This window comes from Nothoprocta perdicaria, unplaced genomic scaffold (assembly GCF_003342845.1).
Source record: "Nothoprocta perdicaria isolate Ctin4 unplaced genomic scaffold, notPer1 scaffold_88, whole genome shotgun sequence".
NCBI lineage: Eukaryota > Metazoa > Chordata > Aves > Tinamiformes > Tinamidae > Nothoprocta > Nothoprocta perdicaria.
Genome location: NW_020456176.1, coordinates 1839893 through 1861153, shown reverse-complemented (window position 1 = coordinate 1861153; position 21261 = coordinate 1839893). Strand labels below are relative to the sequence as shown.

The 21261-nt window shown below is 39.6% G+C and overlaps 2 protein-coding genes across 4 annotated transcripts in view; both read left to right on the top strand.

The window, feature by feature from the left end:
- The window catches only part of C1QTNF7 (C1q and TNF related 7), a 48934-nt gene extending 39573 nt beyond the window's left edge, over positions 1-9361 (top strand). For 2 of the 3 annotated variants that reach the window (XM_026052416.1, XM_026052415.1), the window contains exons 2-4: positions 6296-6448; positions 7342-7587; positions 8363-9361. In XM_026052416.1, coding sequence (XP_025908201.1) covers positions 7350-7587; positions 8363-8994 — 870 coding nt within the window. In that variant the 5' untranslated portion in view covers positions 6296-6448; positions 7342-7349 and the 3' untranslated portion in view covers positions 8995-9361. Of the gene's footprint in view, positions 1-6281; positions 6449-7341; positions 7588-8362 lie in introns of those variants that run through there. The other variant, XM_026052414.1, reaches the window with a different exon arrangement.
- A 10297-nt stretch (positions 9362-19658) lies between these two features.
- CC2D2A (coiled-coil and C2 domain containing 2A) overlaps positions 19659-21261 on the top strand; it is a 43876-nt gene continuing 42273 nt past the window's right edge. Inside the window, exon 1 of the mRNA XM_026052402.1 lies at positions 19659-19690. Coding sequence (XP_025908187.1) covers positions 19669-19690 — 22 coding nt within the window. The 5' untranslated portion in view covers positions 19659-19668. The remainder of the gene's footprint in view (positions 19691-21261) is intronic.

Sequence of the window (21261 nt, the reverse complement as noted above, 5' to 3'; positions counted from 1 at the left end):
AAAATCAAGTTGTTATTCAAAGATCTGATCTAATCAGTAAGAAGCATTAATTAAAAACTTGCTATTACCCAAAAGCAGACATTACATAAAGTTCATTCTATTTTTATATCTTCCTGGCTGCTGTCTCAAGAATTTGACATTAACCATAACAATCACAAATGTGACTACACTAGGCCAAATTGTCCTCCTCCTATTCCAGTATAAACATAGAGGCAATGCATCTGAAGTAATAGCTTTGAGGTAGAGTCCCTCCACAAGGACAGGATTTTATTCAGAGTGGGTGGTAACTGTTAGAAAATGATACTGATGCGAGTCCAGATTTTTATCTCATGTATTTGCAAGTCTGGTGTAATAGCACTGCAGCTGAGGGGAGGAACAGAGGTGTAAATGACATGAGAGCCTGGCTCCTGAGACACAGCTAGTAGTCCCAGGTGCTGGGGACACCCAACGTCCATATGCTACAACCCTTTACTCAGGTTACAGGGTAGTATTTTCAAAATTCTCAAAGACTTTATTTTCAGATGCCTTAGACTTTCAGAATATCAAGGCCCACAGATTTACAGTAACATAAGACACCCTCTCCTGAGTGCCTTGCCTCTGTGAGATTTAGTTTCACAGCCAAAAGCTCCCCTTTAAGTTATGCTTCTCAGTTTCACATTGAGGCTGCAAGATTTTGGTCTTCTTGAATGTGACAACAGTGCAGAATGGGTCAAAAGACCCGCAGGCACCTCTGGGCAGAAGCAGCATTTGCAGGGCCACGTGTTGCTCAGGCATTGAGCTACCTGAGTGTGCACAGCCTGAGCCTATCTCCTGGCCCAGCTCTTCTGCTCTCTGCAGTACATGTGTTCCTCAGCACCGCTCCAGGAGATGGGTCTGAAGCGACTCTCTTCAGAAAACCAACACTATGGCAGGTTCTCGTGCTGCACTTGTATATCAAAGGGTTTATGGATCATTCAGTTGGACTTAAATACCTGACTTCCCCACCCTGCAAGATGCACTTTCTATGTGTGAATGTCATATGAGCTGCTTCTAATCAAGGTTTTGAAGGAAATGCTGACAATTTTGGCCAAATATATTAGCACCACGAAGTTACTTGTTACCTAACAATGTTAAATTCCAGATCACTAGCTTTCTAAGGTTGTTTTGAATTGCATGATTATGCAGTTATCTTTTAAAGGTTTTCAGGCAGAAGTCTGGCAGCTGTACTCATTTTTCTTCAGGAGTGTTTTATATGGTCTAAGACCTACTGCCATGCAAAGTTCTGCCTTTCCAGGGAGCACATCCTGGCCAACACTGAGCACTTCAGAAATGCCTGGTTTTATGATGATTTTATATGTCACAACATACAAACTATCATTAATAAAATTCAGACTGATTTAAGATGCTTAAGTTAAACTCTAAATATATAAGTTTTATAATGTCTTACATCTTCGAACTGTTGTATAAAGTAAACAGTCCTCCATAGTCCTGTCAAAGACTAACATAAACAAATTTGGAAGTTAGAAAATTCAAGTGTAGCATTTATAATTGAAGAAAGCAAAGAAGAAGGTGACCTTATATTACCTTTGCACTCCCCAGTGTGTTAGGGGATGTTTAAAATACCGTCTGGATTGAAAGGACCACAATGAATAGTGTTTAGCAAGCCAGTTTTTTCCAGCATTAGTTGGGGATTTGCCCATATAGGCAGAATTTCTAGTGCCCCTCTTCGAAAAGTTAATGTCTTTTTGTGTTGCAACAGTAGTCTGCTTAAATATACTGCTAACATAATCATGACTGGAGTATGAAAAAAGAAAAAAAAAAAGAAAACAAAAAGACTACTCTTAAGTCCTGGACACACGTCCTCTATGTCCTCTTCCATACCCAGCAAAATTGAGATAAGAGGTTGCTGCTCTCAGCTGAATGTAGCTGCTCCCTGCGCCAGGTCGTTGTTTCCACTGCTTTTGCAGCAGAGGAGTCTTATGTGAACCTTGCCCAGCTCACTTCAGGAAAATCAGCCAGAGTAGATCTGATCAGGCATTTCAATTGCTTCCTCATTTTTTCCCAAGTTTGATGTAGACACTTCAGCTCTGGCTGGGTGCCTACTCCTCTTGTGGAGTCCAGAAGGACATAGTACATAGGTGATATCATGTGATGAGCTTCCAGAAGAAAATGACAACCTAGGGGAGAAACATTCCCCCCAGGGTCTGGAAGCCTTCCCTGAATAATTATCTTTTTAAATGGTAAACACTGCTCTTGGTACAATATGCTGTTACGCAGGGACCTCTTCTCCATGCCCTCCAACACTGTTTTCCCAGTCTGTTCTCGATGTCTCTTATGTCATCAGGAAGCTGATAAAACAAAATGATCTAAGATAAGGTATAGAAATTCTAATAAACTTTGGTAGATGTTGGGGAGGAACCAGAAAAAATAAGTTTGCCTGAAATGAAAGGAATTAAGTGGAAGGTGGACATACGGGTGATTTTGAATATTGTTCTAGGCATCTATCCACATCTTTGGATGCCTACATACCTCAGCACTATTGACTCCTGATGGATTCGTAGCTAAATTTTCTAACTGCTAGTTATCCCTGAAGATAGCTTCGCTGTGATTCATGTCTCCTGTGCTTTTATTTTAAAATAAAGGACACCTTTTACAGAAGTCCATATTCTACTTGCAGGATAATTGCTTTGTTTAGTCTTCCAGTGTTAAGTCAAGGTCACCTTTCACCAATGAAGAAATAGTTAGCAAACTCATTGCTGTCTGTATGTCATTGCAAACAGCCACTGGCCAAGCTTCTCAGCTCTCTGTCAAGACAACTTCTGTCACATTTCATTTACTTATGTGTTCTAACAGAGTTGGCAGTAAAATTGTTTCACTTGCCAATTCACGTGTCAAAATTCCCCCTAGCTTAGTCAGAATATTTCACTTACATATGCCTTGATCACCTTCTAAGACAGGTTTAATATAAATAACTCGCTAAATAAGGGGAACAGCTGGAACCAGAAAGAAAGACTATGTTTGGACTCAGAAACTGAGAAAGAAAACTACACCCACGGCTTTGACATTTTGAAAATAAACCACATAGAACTCCTGGTCTTGATTTTAAGCTGAGACTTGGTTGAAGAATCTAACCGCAGTACCCCTAGTTATGAAGGTGACTGTTCACAGATGAGTTGAGGTTGGAAGAGACTCTTGGAAATCACCTGCTCCAACTCGCCCTGCTCCACCAGTCAGTTACAGTAGGTTGCCCAGGACCATGTCCATTTGGGTTTTTAATATTTCCAAGGATGAAGACTTCACAATTTCCCTTGGTAACCTATTCCAGTGCTCAACCACCATCATAGTGAGAAAGTGTTTTATTATGGTCAGAGTGTTCAAACCTAAGTGCAAACTTAAGTGAGTGACAGCAATAAATGTCATCACTGCTAATAAGGCCTTTAACAGACTGTTTTCTTAGAAATGTTTACCAGTGTTTCTACTGGCTAAAACTTGTCTTCTTAGCCTCCTCAAATGCTTGTGTATATATGTATAGACATAGTGAACTCAAAGCTAACATACATGTAACAAAGCATACAGCTGTGACTAATAAATACTGGATTTTGACTCCCATATTTACAAAAAGTTCAGGGAAAATATTTTATGATGTTTCAAAGAGACAACGATTAAATTTTAGAATTACAATCTGTATAGCTGAACAAGGGAAGACTATTTGATGATATACTAGAACGGCTAAAAGCTGCAAAATTGTCGCAATTCCTTAAGCTTAAAAATTAATGGCATAGCCTGAGTGTATTGGTAGTTCAATGAGAGTTCCTAAAGACATGAAACTAAAGTTTGTTCATCACAAAGGATGGCAACACGATATACAGATTCAGTTTTCAAGGCAGGTCTGTCATGTTCACAGATTGAAACAACACATTAGGATCATCATAGCTTTTAAAATATTTTTCTGATGTGTCATAGATGAGTGAGATGCACTTCTCCTATAAGCAGAAATATGTTTTATTGATGTCAGATAGGGATTTGATTGTAAATAGACAATAATTTAACAAAGATTAATGGCAAGATCCACGCAGTTGTTCACAAGTGTCAGGGAGACCCCCCTGTTGAGTTGTGAGGTTTGGAATGGACCCCCTTGCTCTCCAAATCCCTTCTGAGAGGAGTCTTGGAGCGACTGGATCGAATCCTATTCCCAGACCTGGTCAATGGTTTCTGTCTAAGCATTTATGTGCACAATGAATCACAGAGTTTAGCAAAGTTTCCCAAAGGTTTTAGCATGCTGTTAATCACTTACCAAGGATCTGTCACATGTAAAGAATCTCTCAGCTTTGGGGAGAAACCTCCAGAGTCGCCCCTGCTCAAGAGGAGGTTCTGCAGTGCAGCCCACTGCTGTGCAGGAGAGTTCAAAGGGCTCTAGGGGCCCCTCTCCCCCAAATTATGGGAGGGAGATGATTGATTCATCGTCATCATCTGCATTTAGTTGGCTCGTGCGCAGTTAGCCCCCACCTACACGCAGTTTACAGGGAGCTCAGGTTGAGGGGGAGAGAACACATTGGGGGTAGGAGGAAGGAGCAACCATCACTTGTTGAAAGAATCAGATGATCTTTGGGCTGTACACAAAGGCGGTGATTCCACTGCTTGGGTAAGGTTATGACGACAGTAATGGCACAGATCAAGCTTCCCTTTAGAAAAGCTGCTCCAGAAATCACTGATCACTAAAACTGATGAGCATGATGAGCTTCAGACTAGCATGGTCATCCAGTAGATGCTTTGACTGACTGCTGTCATAAAGAAGAGACGGATATTCTACCCCTCCTTTTAAAGCTGGACTATTATGCAGCAAGAAATGCAAGAGGCAAGAGAGGTCCTGACTCAGTGGCCTAGTGCCATTTCTTTAGGTACCACCACTGAAAGCAACCTAAATTCAAGACTGTAAACATTATCACCTGAACATGAGCACCATTTCCACCCAATCCTCCATCTGTTCCTCTTCCTGCATTCCTCACCCACTGTCTCACAGGCCCGTCACTTCTTAACACACTTGCCAGCTCTCCAAACCAAGACCTTAACTCCTGTTCTTCATTTTCCAAATCCCTACGATTTCCTCCTTGCAAACTGTTTCCCCAGCCACAGCTACCCAGCCATCCAAGGTACATTCTCTCTTGTAACCCAATTCTCCTTACCTTTCCCACATGACATTTTCCCATGGCCTTAGCAGAAGAAACACATGTCCCAGACTAATTTGTTTCGGGTACAAGAAGTTACTGGCCAGGCTGTAACAGGAGCAGCTGTGTGAAGGCTTTTACTCTGATTTGTAAAAGATTACAGGCAAAAACAGCAGTTGTTGATACTGTTTTTGCTTGGCTCATGAGCAACACAGTGTGGGAATATCTAGCCTACTGTTCAGACGTTCATCTGGCAAAGGGCAGTTTTTGTTCCAGTCCTTGATTCTTAGGCTGCCTCTGCTTCCTATCCACCAGCTTTGTGTAATATATATATGCAGTGTGAGGCATGAATTCCCTCCAGGCAGCTCCCTCCTGCCTGGATGATTGAAATTGTTCTCCCATGCAGGAAGGTTTGTTGCCCTTGATTTAGATCCCATGAGCTTTACTGGGGTAACACATTCAGTATATCAGAGCAAATACTGCTATGAAGTTCATGCCTGAACTAACTACTTGCTTGGCGTAATCATTGGCTGCTCTCCGGCAATGGTAAGCATTCATATGTTAATCCACTCTTAAGAGGGCTGTTGTGCCTGCTCATATTGTAAGCCTTTATCAAATGACAGCAAAATTAATAGTTTAGATTGTGCCAATTCAATATGAGATGTTTAATATGAAAAGAAGAATATAATTTTGGAACATGACTTATTTCTCTGGTACTAAAATATTTTCATGCTTTTTTTTCTGCATGATATCAACACACAGTCTTTCATTTTCTATTCTATGAAATAGAAAAGCTTTTTGCTAAAGAGTTTGTATGTGTATATTTAATTGCTGATGTTTTTCCTCTAAACAGATCTGCCCTTAGCATGTACTGTATGAAATTTCATGAAGTGCAGATAAATTTAACTGTTTGGGTGCTAAATCTTCCAGTGAATGCCAGTCAGTATAACAGAGATGAGAATGAAAACATGGCTTTCTAGGCTGATCCTCTTTGCAACTTCTTTAACGGTGACTCTGAGAATGAATTTGGGTTTCACTGTAACAAAGTCAGATGGTATTTTATAAAGATATTTTTCTGAATTCCCCATTCTACTTCTTCCTCTTCTCACAGAAACCTGTGGATTTTGTTTTCCTTTCATGCCGTAAATTAGTTCTGAAGAAATGGAAAGCACTAACAGAAAACCCTTGGAGAATTTCTGAGAGTCCAGCAAGAAAATTGGAAAAAACGACTTGCAGAATTTCACCAGACCTACGACTGATTCACTGCTAATGCAACACTAATTGAAGACATCTTTGTATATAAGGTACTGTAACTCCTCAGCAGGTTACTGTTTGTACAGGGTGTTTTTTTCTTTGTTTCCCCATTGGGGCAACAGAGAAATCCAACTTACATTCAATTGTTTATGAAAACAGACAGCTGCTGAAATATAAGGCTTTAAGGAACTATTTTTTTGCAAGATATTGCAACACAGCTCATTTCCTACAGCACTCCAAGCCAGATTGGAAGTAGTATTAGCAGCTCATTCATCCTCCATCCATTACCCACAGAGCTGCTGTCTGATTCTACCTGACTGATGGAAGCAGTTACTGGTGCTGTGATCAAAGGGGTTTGCTACTAAATACTGAAGCTGTGGGTCTCTTACTGGCACCTTTTTGACATACCTAGAAAGTTTCTGCTTTCAGAAATAATTCAGGTTGGGGAATTATTTACAATCATGAAAGCTTCAAAGTGAAATAAAGGTTTCTCCTTAAAATAAAAGGTAATTCCTACTTGCAGGTCTTCCAAGGACAGGTACAACACCATCCCAGAAAAGTCTTTTGCTCAGTAAAGCTTACACAAGTCAAAAGACAAAATAAACTCTTGCAAGCAAGGGGCTTTGCACTGAAAAATCCACGTTGTTTTTAGAAAGTGTCAAAATGTGGTCCAAATAAGCCAGGTATACTATGTCATTTTACAGGTTATTTGGAAGACGTAGAGTGATAAATACTACTGACTCAGAAAAGCTGCAACATGACAGACTTTCCTCTTTTCTTCATACAGAGATTCAAAACGTTAATGCTGCTATTTCAGACATCCCAGGTTGATCTCCCTATGTGTGTATATGTGCAAAACACATTGTAGTCTTACCGTTATGTTCAGGACTGCCTAAAAACTAGTGTTACAATATGCATAAATTGCCTTATGTGTTTTTTCCAGATACGAGGATGTTTGTGTTGCTTTACATTACAAGTTTTGCCATATATACAAGTGAACAGCCTCTTCAAAGCCAGTTCAAAGGAGAAAATTACTACACGAGATACATTTGTAGCATACCTGGTTTGCCAGGCCCTGCAGGTCCTCCCGGAGCTAATGGATCCCCAGGGCCACATGGACGTATTGGTCTTCCAGGAAGAGATGGTAGAGATGGCAGGAAGGGAGAAAAAGGTGAAAAAGGGACTGCAGGTATTGAATATTCATGTAAATTAATGCAGTAGTGTGACAAATAGAGATTTTTCATCATTACTCTTACAGATATTTATATAACGATATAAAAGATGAATGTGTGTATGGATCTGTGTGCCTGCGTGTATGCATGTATATACACAAAAGGAAGACATGTTTATATATATTTAGATAGGTCTAATCTACATATATTGAAGTATATGTAAATAAATATAAACACATAGTCTTGCTTTGCATAAATGCTAACAAAACGATTGGGGGGGGAAAAAATATGTGTGGCAGCAGGGGTGTCAAATAATTAGTTTAATTTGTGCCCTTAGCCTGAAATAAAAGATTAAGAAGTCCTATGGTACACTGCAAAATGCTCAAGTAGTAAGAAATATCTTGTACATAAGGACCATCATATAGGTTACCATGCTGCTAACTTTCCAAAACATCAGCATTGTCAATACTTCAATTAGCAAAGGAGTGATTACATTTAAACACTTTCAAGGTGAAAAAAAAATGCAGATGTATATAATTAGTAAGTGCAATCAAGGAGCATGAAAAAAGCTAGGCACGTAGAAATAAGTAACAGACTCACGGGCTGCAGAGTCCAATTGCTTCAATTGCCATTCCTGTCACAAAGTTATCGGCAGCATTTTGAAAGTATTTTTGAAATATTTTGAAATTCTGATCCTTTTTTGTTTGTTTGTTCAGACACACATCATAGCCCACATAGTCATTTACTGAGATGATCTACGTAATGATTAACTAACTTAAAATGTTTTTGAAGGTTTAAGAGGAAAGACTGGGCCTTTAGGACCAGCTGGAGAGAAAGGAGACCAAGGTCAGTCTGGTAAAAAAGGACCTGGAGGATTGACTGGTGCCAAAGGTGAAGTAGGTCCAGCTGGACCACCTGGACCTAAGGGAGATAAAGGAGACCGAGGAGAGCCAGGTGCACCAGGGGTCTGTAAATGTGGAAAGATAGTTCTGAAATCCGCCTTTTCTGTTGGCATCACCACCAGCTACCCAGAGGAAAGATTACCAATCGTGTTCAATAAAGTCCTCTTCAATGAGGGTGAGCATTACAACCCTTCCACAGGGAAGTTTATATGTGCCATCCCAGGGATTTATTATTTTTCTTATGACATCACCTTAGCGAATAAGCATCTTGCAATTGGGCTGGTTCATAACGGGAAGTACCGGATAAAGACATTTGATGCAAACACGGGAAACCATGACGTAGCTTCGGGATCCACAGTGATCTATCTTCAGCCAGAAGACGAAGTGTGGCTTGAGATCTTCTACACTGACCAAAACGGTCTCTTTGCAGATCCCACATGGGCAGACAGTTTGTTTTCTGGATTTCTCTTATATGTTGATACGGATTACCTTGATGCCCTATCAGACGAAGACGAGCTCTGAAGTGGATGATGTCAAATCACATCCAGATTGGACAGCTCAACACAGGATTTTATCTGGCCAAGCTTTGGGGACGTAATTAAAGAGAAAGAATATGGGAGTTATTTTTCGCTTTGACAAGAACCGAATTCAGAGGTTCAGAAGAATGTTTCTAGAATCCAAACTGGATTCTTTACCAAACAGCAGGGATAACAAAAGGAACTATAAATAAAAAAAGACTGCATCACTCCAGGACTGACTCTTCTTGAAACTTATGTTTATAATACTATTTAAACAAAATTAAGATAATGTACATTTTTTTATATATAAAATATATTATGTTGCAATGTAGAATGGCTATTTTCTATATGACATTGAAGTAAAACAGAGTAATTGGAAAAAAATCCATCTTTGGCTATTTTAAGATGAGAAAAAACATTTAAAAAATGGCAAAATACTAATTTAGAAAATGCAAAGCAATAAAACCGCAATAGTTGCTTTATAATTCACCTGAACAGGTCACCAGAACAATTCATCTGATATTTTCACCAACAAAAGGTATTCACAGCTAGCTCACCTCCTAATGAAGTTATGTGCATTTATAGCAGCTGAGAATTGTCCAATGACAGCGATAAAAGAACAGGTATTAATACAAATGTATTAAATGTATAAAATAATTCTAAAATGTCTGAGACAACTGAAAACTCGCAGATAGACAATCAGTATCCAATGTGGGTAGTCTCAATGAAATTCCAAGGGAATTTGTTATTCCTCCACTATCGTTCCATATTTTCATGAAAACATGGAACAAAATACACACTTTTTGCTTTCAAAATTTATGCAAAAAAAAAAAAAAAAAAAGCTAGAATAGTAACCAGTTATGAGGATGAATTATAAAACAAACTGAGTCACAACAGTAATTTAGGCTTACTTATATTCACATACGGCCAAATACTGATAAATGAACACAAGCCACACACAAGATAAAGGATGGCAGGAATTCTGTGGCCTTGGAAATGGTAGATGGCTCATCATGGATAATCAGCTCAAGATGAGTCATCAGAGTGGGCTGTTGTTCCAGGGCTCTGGCTGTAGGATCAGTGGAACTACACATCAGTGGAATTACATAACAAGAAGGAATCAGGAGTCGTAGTACTTATGAAATTCTTACTCATGCCAACATTTCAAAAAGCTACTGGAAAATTTAAAAAAAAAAAAAAAAAAGAATGTTTGCAATTCTGGCCATATTGGTTGCACGAGAGATGTAAGCAGGTTAGTTTATTTTTCTTGTCAATAGAAAGGTTAGGAGGTGATTTGATCAGAGTCTGTAAGTGCCTGTCCAGAGAAAAAATGGCACTTCATTCATAACAAGATTCAACAAAGAGAAACTGTGTAAATTCCCATAGGGAACAAGACATGAATTTACCAAGGGTGCTAATCAATTAATCATTGCAAAACCCACCCAGAAATATAATGAGTTTTTCAACATTCAATATCTGGAGATTCAAGATTGGAAATCTTTAATTGAGTGTTTAAAGATGCAGTTATTCTGCAAGAAATGATGATTTTATTTTACTAGTCTCAGTTTACAGAAGCTTGTTGTTTCTAATAGTTATTCCTACAGCTTCAAGCTTCAGCACTTGTTAAGAGGCACCTACTCCCACTTTGTTGATTACTCAGAAAGGGGTGAATTTCTGGGTTTTTTTTCTGTATACTTAATTTAATTTACAAAACTACAACCAATAAATTGCACAAAATGCTGAGATTGCAATATGAGAGAGGAGATGTTAGCACTACAGTTACACATGGAACATTAATCTGCTCACCCTGTATCTGCCCTCTCATTTCCCAAGCTATATAGATATGTATTAATGTATATGTCTTTGAGTACACAATCATTGCTTTATAATAGACACAAAGTTCTATCCACAAAGCAAAAGGATCTGTACATTTATTTATTTAGTGGAAGTTTTGTGGTAGAAGAGCAAGCAGTTTATTTTCTAACCAGACATCTAATTGTTGGTATACAAAGGTGTCTTCCTGAGAAAAATATAGAGACCACTTATAGATTTTGTTTATCACTATAAATTTTAACCATTTGTATTTGCAAATTAGCACAAAATGAGTGCAAAATACTGCCCAGTCATCATGTTTATAACAATGATTTATGTCAGTTCTTTGGAACTATCAGAAACTATACAAAGCATAAAGGGCTACAAAGAATATTCAGCACTGCTTGCACTGAAGTTTCATAGGACATTTCTTTGGGCACTGCAGGCACAAAGGTAGTAGTTGGCATAAATCTGTCAATTTTCAGGCAAAACTAACTTTGTACATAGAGAAAAAAAATAGGGCTTTATAATGAAAGGTGACTGGTTACAATCCTTACTAAAAGAAAATTGCTGCCCTGTAATAATCTTCTAAAATGGATGAAACATAAAAGATGAGTTTTAGACATACCTATGTTGAAAATTACTCTATTTCATAATTTTAAATTTATGTTCATACAGTCATTGAAAAGTCATTTTAGGTTCACTCAGTTTTCCAATTTAAATTATGCATTTTTTTAAGAGTGGCCTATTATTTAGGCCGAACAAAAATATTCCTCTGGGTTTTGGTAAGAAAAGATTCCCTGTTTGCATGATCTATTTGCCTCCAAAGTGTTGGAGGTTTTCTTGGTTTTTTGGTTGGTTGGTTTTTGGTTTTCGGTTTGCTTTGGTGTGGTTTGATAAGGTTGTAGGACAAAAACAAGCAGAATCTCTTTGGGATTAAATTTATAATCAATCAAAGATTTCTACACAGTTAGTATGGCATTCTGCCACAATGTTATATAAAATTAGACACCTGAACTATGTAGGACATCTAGACTTCGCGGTCAGCAGAGAGAAATCAGTATCAGCAGGAACAATCCGATGGGGAAAGCTCGCCTTGCTGCAACACCAGCCCCTGGGCTTTCTGAGCAGGGCAGCAAGATTTCACACAAGCCTGAAGCTGCCGGGACGCCAGCCAACAGCATTAACAAGATCCACATTCCTGAAATTCTTGAGGAAAAATATACATATTTACTTGGGAGACATGTGGGCAAATACATGTATATAAAAGTAAAGTTTTTTGAAACAAAATACCCTCAACATCTTTACTCTTTCAGACATTCTTTATGCATTATAGAGTGCCAAGATGGGTCAGTCATGTGTTCAAATGTTCTGTTACTGAACCTTTTTATCCTAGGTACCTAATTAAAAATCTTAGTTGCACTCAAAACTCCATCTTCAAATAGTTATTGCCATGTTGATATGAATTAACACCCCTATTCCTCACTACTGATTTTCAAATCCATATGGTTTGTGCTGCTATGTAAATTTTTCAGGCAGTTATAAGTAAAATTCATCCTAAAGATTTTTTGACAATGTTCAGACAAGAGGAAAAAAATACCAATGGAAATAAATACTGAAAATGTAATCTACATTCTTCAAATCTGTTTAACTCTGCCTAATAGCATTTATGTGGCTTTACGATAGGCAGAAATATAAAAATCTGGTAGGATGCTTGTTTGGTCCCCCCACTGTGTCTGCTTCAGTAGTTGATGCTGTTTATATTATACTTTATTTTTATTTATCTTCTACAGGTCACAAGCAGAAGTTCAGTTCATATTTATTCATTTATACAATTATTGAAGCGTTCTTCACTAACAGGTTTAATTTACCCACTGGCATTTATTTCATAATCAGGTTAACGATACTGATGCTGTACTAGGCAACTTGGTAAGTAGGAAACTCTGTTTTATGTGAAAATCTGGCATACTTTCTATATGTATTTCAGTAGGTGATAAAGTACATTAATATTCTTGATGGGCTGATGATATTTCACCTGCTGAGTTGCACCTGCACTGTTCCACTTAATTGGTACAGCTTCCTCAAGAAGTAAATGCATTTTTTCAACAAGCAAATTATTTGTTTCAGTATATGCTGTTTAGAACCATCAGACAGAGCATTTACAGGTAATACTAATTTCTGTGTAATAACTACTTAAGTCAACATTGAAAGCTGGGGATAATTATGCCAGTGTTTCTGAATCTCAGAGAGACATGATTCTTCCTCACACTGGCATGGAAAAATCCCATGTGACTTCAGGAATTTCTCAGTTATCTTACATTTCTTTTTGTTTTGATCGCACACATCCTATCAATGCATTGAGCTAATGCCTCAAGTAAATGAAAAATTAAATATATAAATTATATATATAAATTATACTTCTATATGGAAGACAAGAATATCTAGAGTTTTAATAGTACATATATACAAAAAAAGACGATACTTGGGACTACTCAGGATATGATTTATATACTTCAGTTCTGAGTGTAATTACTTTTCCTGGAAGGAAAATCTTCTGCCGTGTAGATTGTTCCCACAGTGGCAAATATTAGCATGAAGTTCATCCAACATAATCTCTAAAAGATCAGTGCCTGGGCAAAACCAAATGTCAGCTTTCCATCATCAGTGGAAAGAAATAGATGGAGTAAATCTCTGTTTTACATCTGTCGGAATGGCTCAGGGCTCTCAACCTCAAGGAGTTATCTCGGGAGCCATCCCATCCCATTCCATCCCATCCCATCCCATTCCATCCCATCCCATCCCATCCCATCCCATCCCTACCTGTCCCGAGGGGAGAGTCCTTGACCGCAGACCCACTTCTTCCAGGGGGACACATGACTCAAACTCAGAAGATCTATGGGCTAGTTTTATACCCACGCTGAATCAGTCCGTGGTCAAACATGTCATTTTAGACAGTTTGGCCAATGTCAAGCTTATTGTTTCTGTATAAATTGTTTCTGTATAAATCATGTTCTTTCATGTGTCAGTAAACTCAAGGTTTCTCAGCTGTCTACTGCTCACAACATAATGCGTGGGTGAGGAGGCACCAACTGCCCTGCTGAACCGTGGACCTCTGTGAGGGAGAGAAGGAGAGTGCTTGAAAGTCCCCAGACATTAACAGCAGAAAACTAGAGGTACCTGTCTGCTTGAATTAATTATAAAGAACACCAGAATGACTAGCTTAGACTAGAGTTTAGAGATGGAAAAAGTTAAACAAGTTTTCTGATCTTAGAGAGAACCTGCTATGTGGAAAATTTAATACAGAATTTTACATGCCTCAAAATTAAAAAGAAGTTTCGGACTGATGAACACAACATGAAAAATGACCCATACAAAGATGCAAGAGATCCCTTGTGACCCCTCCTCTCGCTTCAACTCTTGTGAAACACTGCTCAAGTTTTTCCTGGGGCAACTTCCACTGCAATAATTTGGTTGTCCTCCAGAATATTATTGCAGTATATTAAGGTGGGCTAGATCATCTCTTCATGTTGCCAAAATCAGCACACTCAGGTATATAAAAAATACTTACACTTAATTTGAGGTGCAATAAACCTAAACATATCCTGGAATATTTCAGCACACACCAAGGAAGTGACAATTTTGTTTCTTTTAAAATTTAAAACACCTGTCAGAATCCTAAGTACAATCTAAAATGGAGTGCTACATTCACAAAATTTTTCTGCAACAGAAACACCCTTAACAGAATGACAAAATCACTGAATTCTTGAAAAACAAACAAACAAGTTGAGATTCTCAAAATGCTCTCAGACCGACCTCTTGGTAAGGATAGGTGAAATTGCTTGAATTGAGTGAAAGAAGAGTAACGTAGTTTGTGACATTTTAGCACTCACAGCATTAGTGGAAGCCACTAGCACTTTCCACGTGCAGGATGCAAAGAATTTAAAACAATGACTTGGAAAGCAATCTCTTTAATCATCTGAAAACTAGGCTGCCACCAACACCAACATCAAAGCAGCAGCTTTGTTCCTCTCCACATGACCTGTTTTCCTCTATATTCTGTTGGATGTTCTGGTTGCAAGCAGTGATTTCTTTTTCTTCTGTGACAAACTTGAAGGCATTTATTTTGCTTTTGTAGCATGATGGAGTAAGGTGAAATCATTTAAATATAACCAAGATGAGTACAGTTTGCGTCCTCTTCCTCTCACCTTGATGATCTCCCTTAGATTGGGACTAGCTGAAATTCCTGTTCTAAAAACTCATATTCTGGAGTTGCTCGAAGTATGAAGTAATAATTTGAGGGTTTTTTTTTCCCCCACTTGTTTTCACATGCTTTGCTTTTGATTCCAGGCAGAAAAAGAAGAGCTGCATATGGTATTTGTGACCTTACATTATCCTCGCAGACTGAAAATAAACTCTATCCTTTTTTTGCTTTTAAAGCAGTTCTCCCTCAGGACATGGGGCCAACGATCCGTGCAACATATGCAGGATGGGATGGCCCCATATCCAATAGGACATGGACAGCACATGACAGCCCTCCTGAGCTAGGGAGGGGAAGCCCCGCCCGTCTCCAGCCCGTGCTCCCATGCTGTCTGGTTTTGAAGACCTGTTTTGTCATTTTGCTTCTCCTCACAGTTCACGGGTACCAGCCCCTTTGTGCTCTGCCTAGACCTAAGGCCATCCTGGACTGCCATTAGCCAAGTGTCAGTCTTATGACTAAGCAAGTGGCAGAATTCTACCTAACTAAGTTGATCCAGCTCATTCAGAGAACTACATCTGCTGTCCACGGCAAGCAAAGACATTGGCCGTGCTGCTGTTTTCACAGTGCTGACTGGGACAAACGAGTTGATCCCAGCTCCAGGAAGTGCATGTGGTTGAGTTCTGTGTTGCTCCTGTGAGGGCTGCCGCTGTACTGACGTGTGCTCTTAAGCAACTTCCCGCCCTGCCGAGCAAGGGTCCCGCTCTGCTCCTTCAGGGGATTACAGCTATGTTCCTTACACTGAGCTATTCCTATTTGTCCATCGTTTTAACTGCTTGCACAACTGTTTCCGAAACTGGAAGAAACGCAGACATATTAGCAAACCAAGATGTTTAATGTGACTTGTTGCCAAAGCCTTATGTGAAGGTTCAACCCATCAGATCATGTTCTTATTTGTGGTGATACTGTGAGGCTGAGCAGACACTGCAGACCACTGCGTATGAGCTGTGTATGAAACCAGTCCTCTCGTCATGTTCCTCTCTGATTCTTGAAAACTGCTGGCATACAAGGTGTTTCCAGCTGTGACAGTTCCTCTTTGCAAATTAAAAATGCAAACGCCCAATCTTCCTTTTTTTCTTCAATGTGACTCCTCCTAAACACTGCACACTAGAAAGTTTGCTGAGGCTTATGTTGATCTGTAAATTTCATCTGTAATTAACAGTACCCAAATATCTTTTTGATACAATTTGGGTTAATATTCTTTTTGAATATTTTAATGCATGGGAAAACAGAGGCATCACTTGAAAAGCTGGTAGGTACTAACTTTATTTGAAGTCAAATTCATATTCAAGATTTATCCCTACATGACTGATGTCAGGGCTGAAGGTCAGGCTGAAATTCATCTAACCAAATTTCATTTATCTGAAATTTGGAACACAAATCTCTCAAGGTCTAGTACCCCTCTGTAGTCAGCAGAGGGAGGCATGCTCCTCAGCAAACAACTCATACCCGGGAATACGTAACTTCATCGCTGTGATCTTACATGTCTCATGGACAGGATATGCTTCTCCTCTGCTTACAGAGGAAGCAGAGAGAAATTAGCCAGATAATTTAGCAGAGTTGTGCCTTAAAGTTAGGAAGAGTGACTGTTTTTATCGTATTTCAGTCAGAAATAATCATTTCTGATCCTTCAAAAATATACAGTGAATATTCTTTTCCAAGTCACGGCAGTAACTGAAATGTGCAGATGTTTGCAGAAGCTGTAATCATTTCATCATATTTTACTTTTTTTTTTTTTTAAGTGGATATATTTGAAGGCTTATGGGAGGGAATCTGACTCTTTCCCTTTAAAAAGCAAGGCCAGTGACTTCCCTGGCAGCCCTGTTGCTAGGCTGGGTCTGTTTGTAGTCTTGGAGCTGCTGCATTAAAAAAACCCTAAAAGAAAAGAGGTAGGAACCAAGTTCTTTCTTTTAGACCTCTTTGAATACCACTGTTTTCTGTGTTTTCATGCATGAGCCAGATTTAAAAATCCACAATCCTAAAAATTCTTTTTTAACCTACTTTCAAAGTAATCTGCTTTTTTCAAAGACAGGGAAACTTTACTTTTCTTCTGTTTTCAGCTGTATATGCATCAGAAACAATCTCTGGGCTAACAGAGAGCTTTATAGCTCTTGTACTCAGTTGTTTATTACATCTTTAAATGCCTGCTGCAGTACTGGCTTTCAAGAAATGCTTGAAAATAGTAAAAGAAAGTGGCTGTAAGAGTCTTCATCTCTTTTACAGTATTTTCCATTTGCATGTGCCTTCAAGGCAGAGTGTTTACATTTGTTATGTAAAAGTTCGATATGAAAAAGGTTTCTCTGCTAATAAAAATGCTGCAGATTCTTACAGGGTGTGGTATTTTTGCTGCTATATAGATGGTGTTTGATGAGACTTCCATGTAGCATGGAAATGTTGCAATTTTCAGCTATATCCCCCTTGGCACTGATGCATGATACAGAGGGAACTGGCAGTGAGGTGAATGCAAAGGTGGTTTGAGGTATAGTCACGTTCGACTAATAAAAACACTTGCTTAGGATAAGTTTGGCTCCCTGCTCTAATTCAGGAAGCAATGTGAAAATCCTCTAGGCCTTGTAGCCAGCAAGTATTAATACCTAGGCAGGAAATAATGCAGTTACTTAATGGAGGGAGGATTTTTTTTCCTCCATTGGCTCCTCCTGCTGTTTTTTAGGTGTTTCCTGAAAGATTAAGCAGAGTACTAAGACCTGAGCTGCTTCCCTTAGGTGGGAATAAAAGAGCGTTTACATCTCCATCATTACAAAGAACGATGGAGAAAGGAAGGATGAATTGTGTAGGTCACTATTTGCCCTCCCGCTGAAAGAGATTAAAACAGATACAGAAACGTTCCATAGGTCTTGTTCCTGAGTTCTTTCATGGGAATTTTGAAATTCAGAATAAATTATGCCACCTGTGAGCTGCTTTTAGATCAGTAAATCAACACTTAGATTTTGTACTGGGGCAACTACATTGGTGCAAGCTCAAATCACTTCCTGTTGATTAAAGGTAAAGCGATGGAGTACAAGACACTAAACAAGTAGTAGTAATGAATGGATCTGTACTAATTAAAAAAAATCTTCAATATTTTTTAATTAACTACAGCTTCCTGCTGTATGCAAAATGGTACTTTATTTGATGGATCAGGTAAGCCTGAAAAGCTAACCAAACCCAATGCTACAAAAGAAGAAAGGGGTTGGAGTTTTCTCTGATATGAAACTGTTCTCTGATCAGCAGAGGGTTATTTATTAAAAAATTGTAAGACCTTCTCCTCATGTAGTGGCCCACTTTATTCATTGCTATATAGTTATTAAGTAAATTGGTCAGTTTTCCTTAAGTTTTTTTTTAAATTTAAGTATTTAAGTGTAATATTTAAGTATTAAAATACTTAATACTTAAATAATACTTAAGTATTAAGACTGTATGTTAAACATCATGTGAGTGGTCAGCATGCAATGGTCACACAGCATGCTAGGTATAAAATAACTGCTCATGGCTCTTGTGCTTTGCTTGTGGCAGCCAGGTACAACCACCAGAGAAATGGACCGTAATGAAGAATCCCGGATGATAATCATGGAGGTCAGTGTCCCTTAGTTGGGACTACAATGCATTTTTCAGTGAGCATGACAGGGGTTCATGTGCAGTAACGCTACAGTGTCTCACATGCCCATGTTATTCCTTAGACCTGTACAGCAAGTGCTGCTCTAATAGAGGCTTGCAAAATTAATTATTGTACAAATATTTTATAATGTACTGAAATACAAACTTCCAATATATATTTTAATATTGTTTCATACTGGTACAACACTTAGTTGGAGTAAATGATTGGTGAAATATATTCAGGCTTGAGTGGTTTATAAAAACAGGCATTAGTGTTGAACAAATTTTGATGTTGGGCAGGTGCCCTCGTGCTCAGGCTGTGTCTAGAGGCACACGTTATGTCACAGTCAAGAAGGTAGCAGGTATGAGGGGAAGAACTGGGGTGGGGGGAAAGGCATAACACTTCAGAGATGCAGGTCTCAATGTCCTGCATTTGTTTGAGACATCAAAATTAATGTCTCAATCCTGCCAGTTCCTGCTGTCCTCCACACTGTGTTTGCCAAAAATCAGTCATGTGTTTCAGGACTGGGGCCTGCAAACGGCAGCAGTGAAAGAGACCAAACTGCTTAAATTGTTGCTTAACAACAGAGTTAAGGGAGGACTTTGTGTGGGCCTGAGGATGGGCTGGACCCACAGCTCAGACCCCTTTCTGCAACAGGATTTCCTGGACGAGGACGCTGCCCAGGTGGACCGGCTGAAGACGACCCTGGCTGCCCACAGACACAGAAGGAAAAAGACGGTGAGGGGAGTTAAAAACGATGAGGGAGGAAAACGGAGGGGATGAAAAACGGTGGAAACGGGCGGCTGCGATGCGCACGCGCTCTGGCGCGGCGCACGCGCGTTGCCCTCCCCTTCCCTCCGCGGCTGGGGAGGGGGCGGCGGGCGCCGCGGCGGGAGGCGGCCCTGCTCCGTCGCTCCCGGTGTCCCCTCTCACGCGCTCCCCTCCTTCCCGCCCCGCCGCAGCTGCCCGAGGCCGCCGCTGCCCGCGACCCGCCGCCGCGACGGAGCGCAGCCAACATGGCGGCCGCGGCGCCGCGCGGTGAGTCACGGCGCGGCGGGGGCGGGGCCAGCGCGGCCGTTGCGGGCGGCGGCGCGGGGCGTTCGCGGCGCGAACTGGGGGTGTCCGCGGTGTGGAAGAGAAAACGCGTTGTGGGTGTCTCCGGATGTGCCCGCTGCTTCCGTTAAGACGATGCACTGTGGAAGTTGTAATTAACACGTGTGTGGGGTGTTTAGGGGCACCTCGGAGCATGATGTCCCCGAAATGTTTGTTCTGTGCCCTGCATTGTGCTATCCCCTTGTCGTTTACTTGGCGGTTTGGCAACTTTTAAAAGTATTCATTAACTATTTCAACTACTTCTCACTTAGTATTCTACACAGCATCTCAGTTTCTTAGTATTTCAAGCGCTTAATTGGGCTTTTTTTTTTTTTTTTTTTTTTTTTTTTTTTTTTTTTTTTTNTTTTTTTTTTTTTTTTTTTTTTTTTTTTTTTATGTAGACCAATGGCAGAAATTATTTTCCTGCAGTTTCATTTTGCATTATTTAATTTTGCAAATATGCTTGGATCCTTCTGTAACCCCCTTAAAGGAGTTTGCAGCTAGTCCACTCCTTAGAAGAACAAGTAAGATAGCAATGGCAATAGCACATCATGGGCTGTTGGAAAGAAATAGTCTAGCCTCTGATAGCCTTGAGAAGGCAGGGCAATCACAGTGTTACAAAGTATTTGTTTTTCTACTTTTTTATTTTTATATGTTACTTTAACGAAAGTATCTGGAATGTCTGAATATGACAGTATCCATGGGGAAAAGAGCAGAAGCAGAAGAGCTTCTAGGACTGGGAGTGGAAGTCAAGATCCCCCTCTTTCTTTTTGTTAATGCTTCATCCCAGTGTGAATGTCTGCCTGGATCAACTCTCCCTTACACGAGGTTTCTGCACCCTGTGGGATGTTGCTGTGGTGTCTGCAGCAGTTCTGCCTCCCTGCCAGACTCTGTAGGGACAGGCTGTGTCCAGACTCCTCCAAGCACAGATGAAATCGAGGAAGGCGCATGTTGGAAGATATTTTTAGGTTCTCATTTCTGCCTTAATTTCACTTTGGCTATCCAGTTTCCTTGTTAGATTGAACCAAAGAAAAGTAAGAAGCCATTGTATGATATTTAGTCTACCAACATAAAAGTACTGTAGTTAATTTTCAGCAGTTCAGGAAAGAGCTTAGGTTTTTAGAAATCCTTTTCCTGAGTCACATTTCATGTTTTCCTTTCTCCTATTCTCTATGTATAGCAAGATGCTGAAAGCCTCACTTCATCTTGCACCGGGATAAGTGACTGCTGTGCACATCCGTGTTTTATAGCCACGCATATAATTCCATCTCAGAAAGCTGAGAAAAAGCAGCAACAGTGTTCCTGAAGTTTCTGAGCTTTAGCAGCTTGCAGTAGCTGATATTTGTGCTATACTGCAGGAACTTGTTTTTATGTACACTTCTAATAAATTTAAAATAGAGCTTGATATGTCCCATGCCATGGAAAATCAATATTCAGCAATGATGGTGTTGAGTGGTCTTTGGATGGAGACAGTTACTAAAGTTATTTTGATTTATGAATACAAGAAGCGTTGTCAG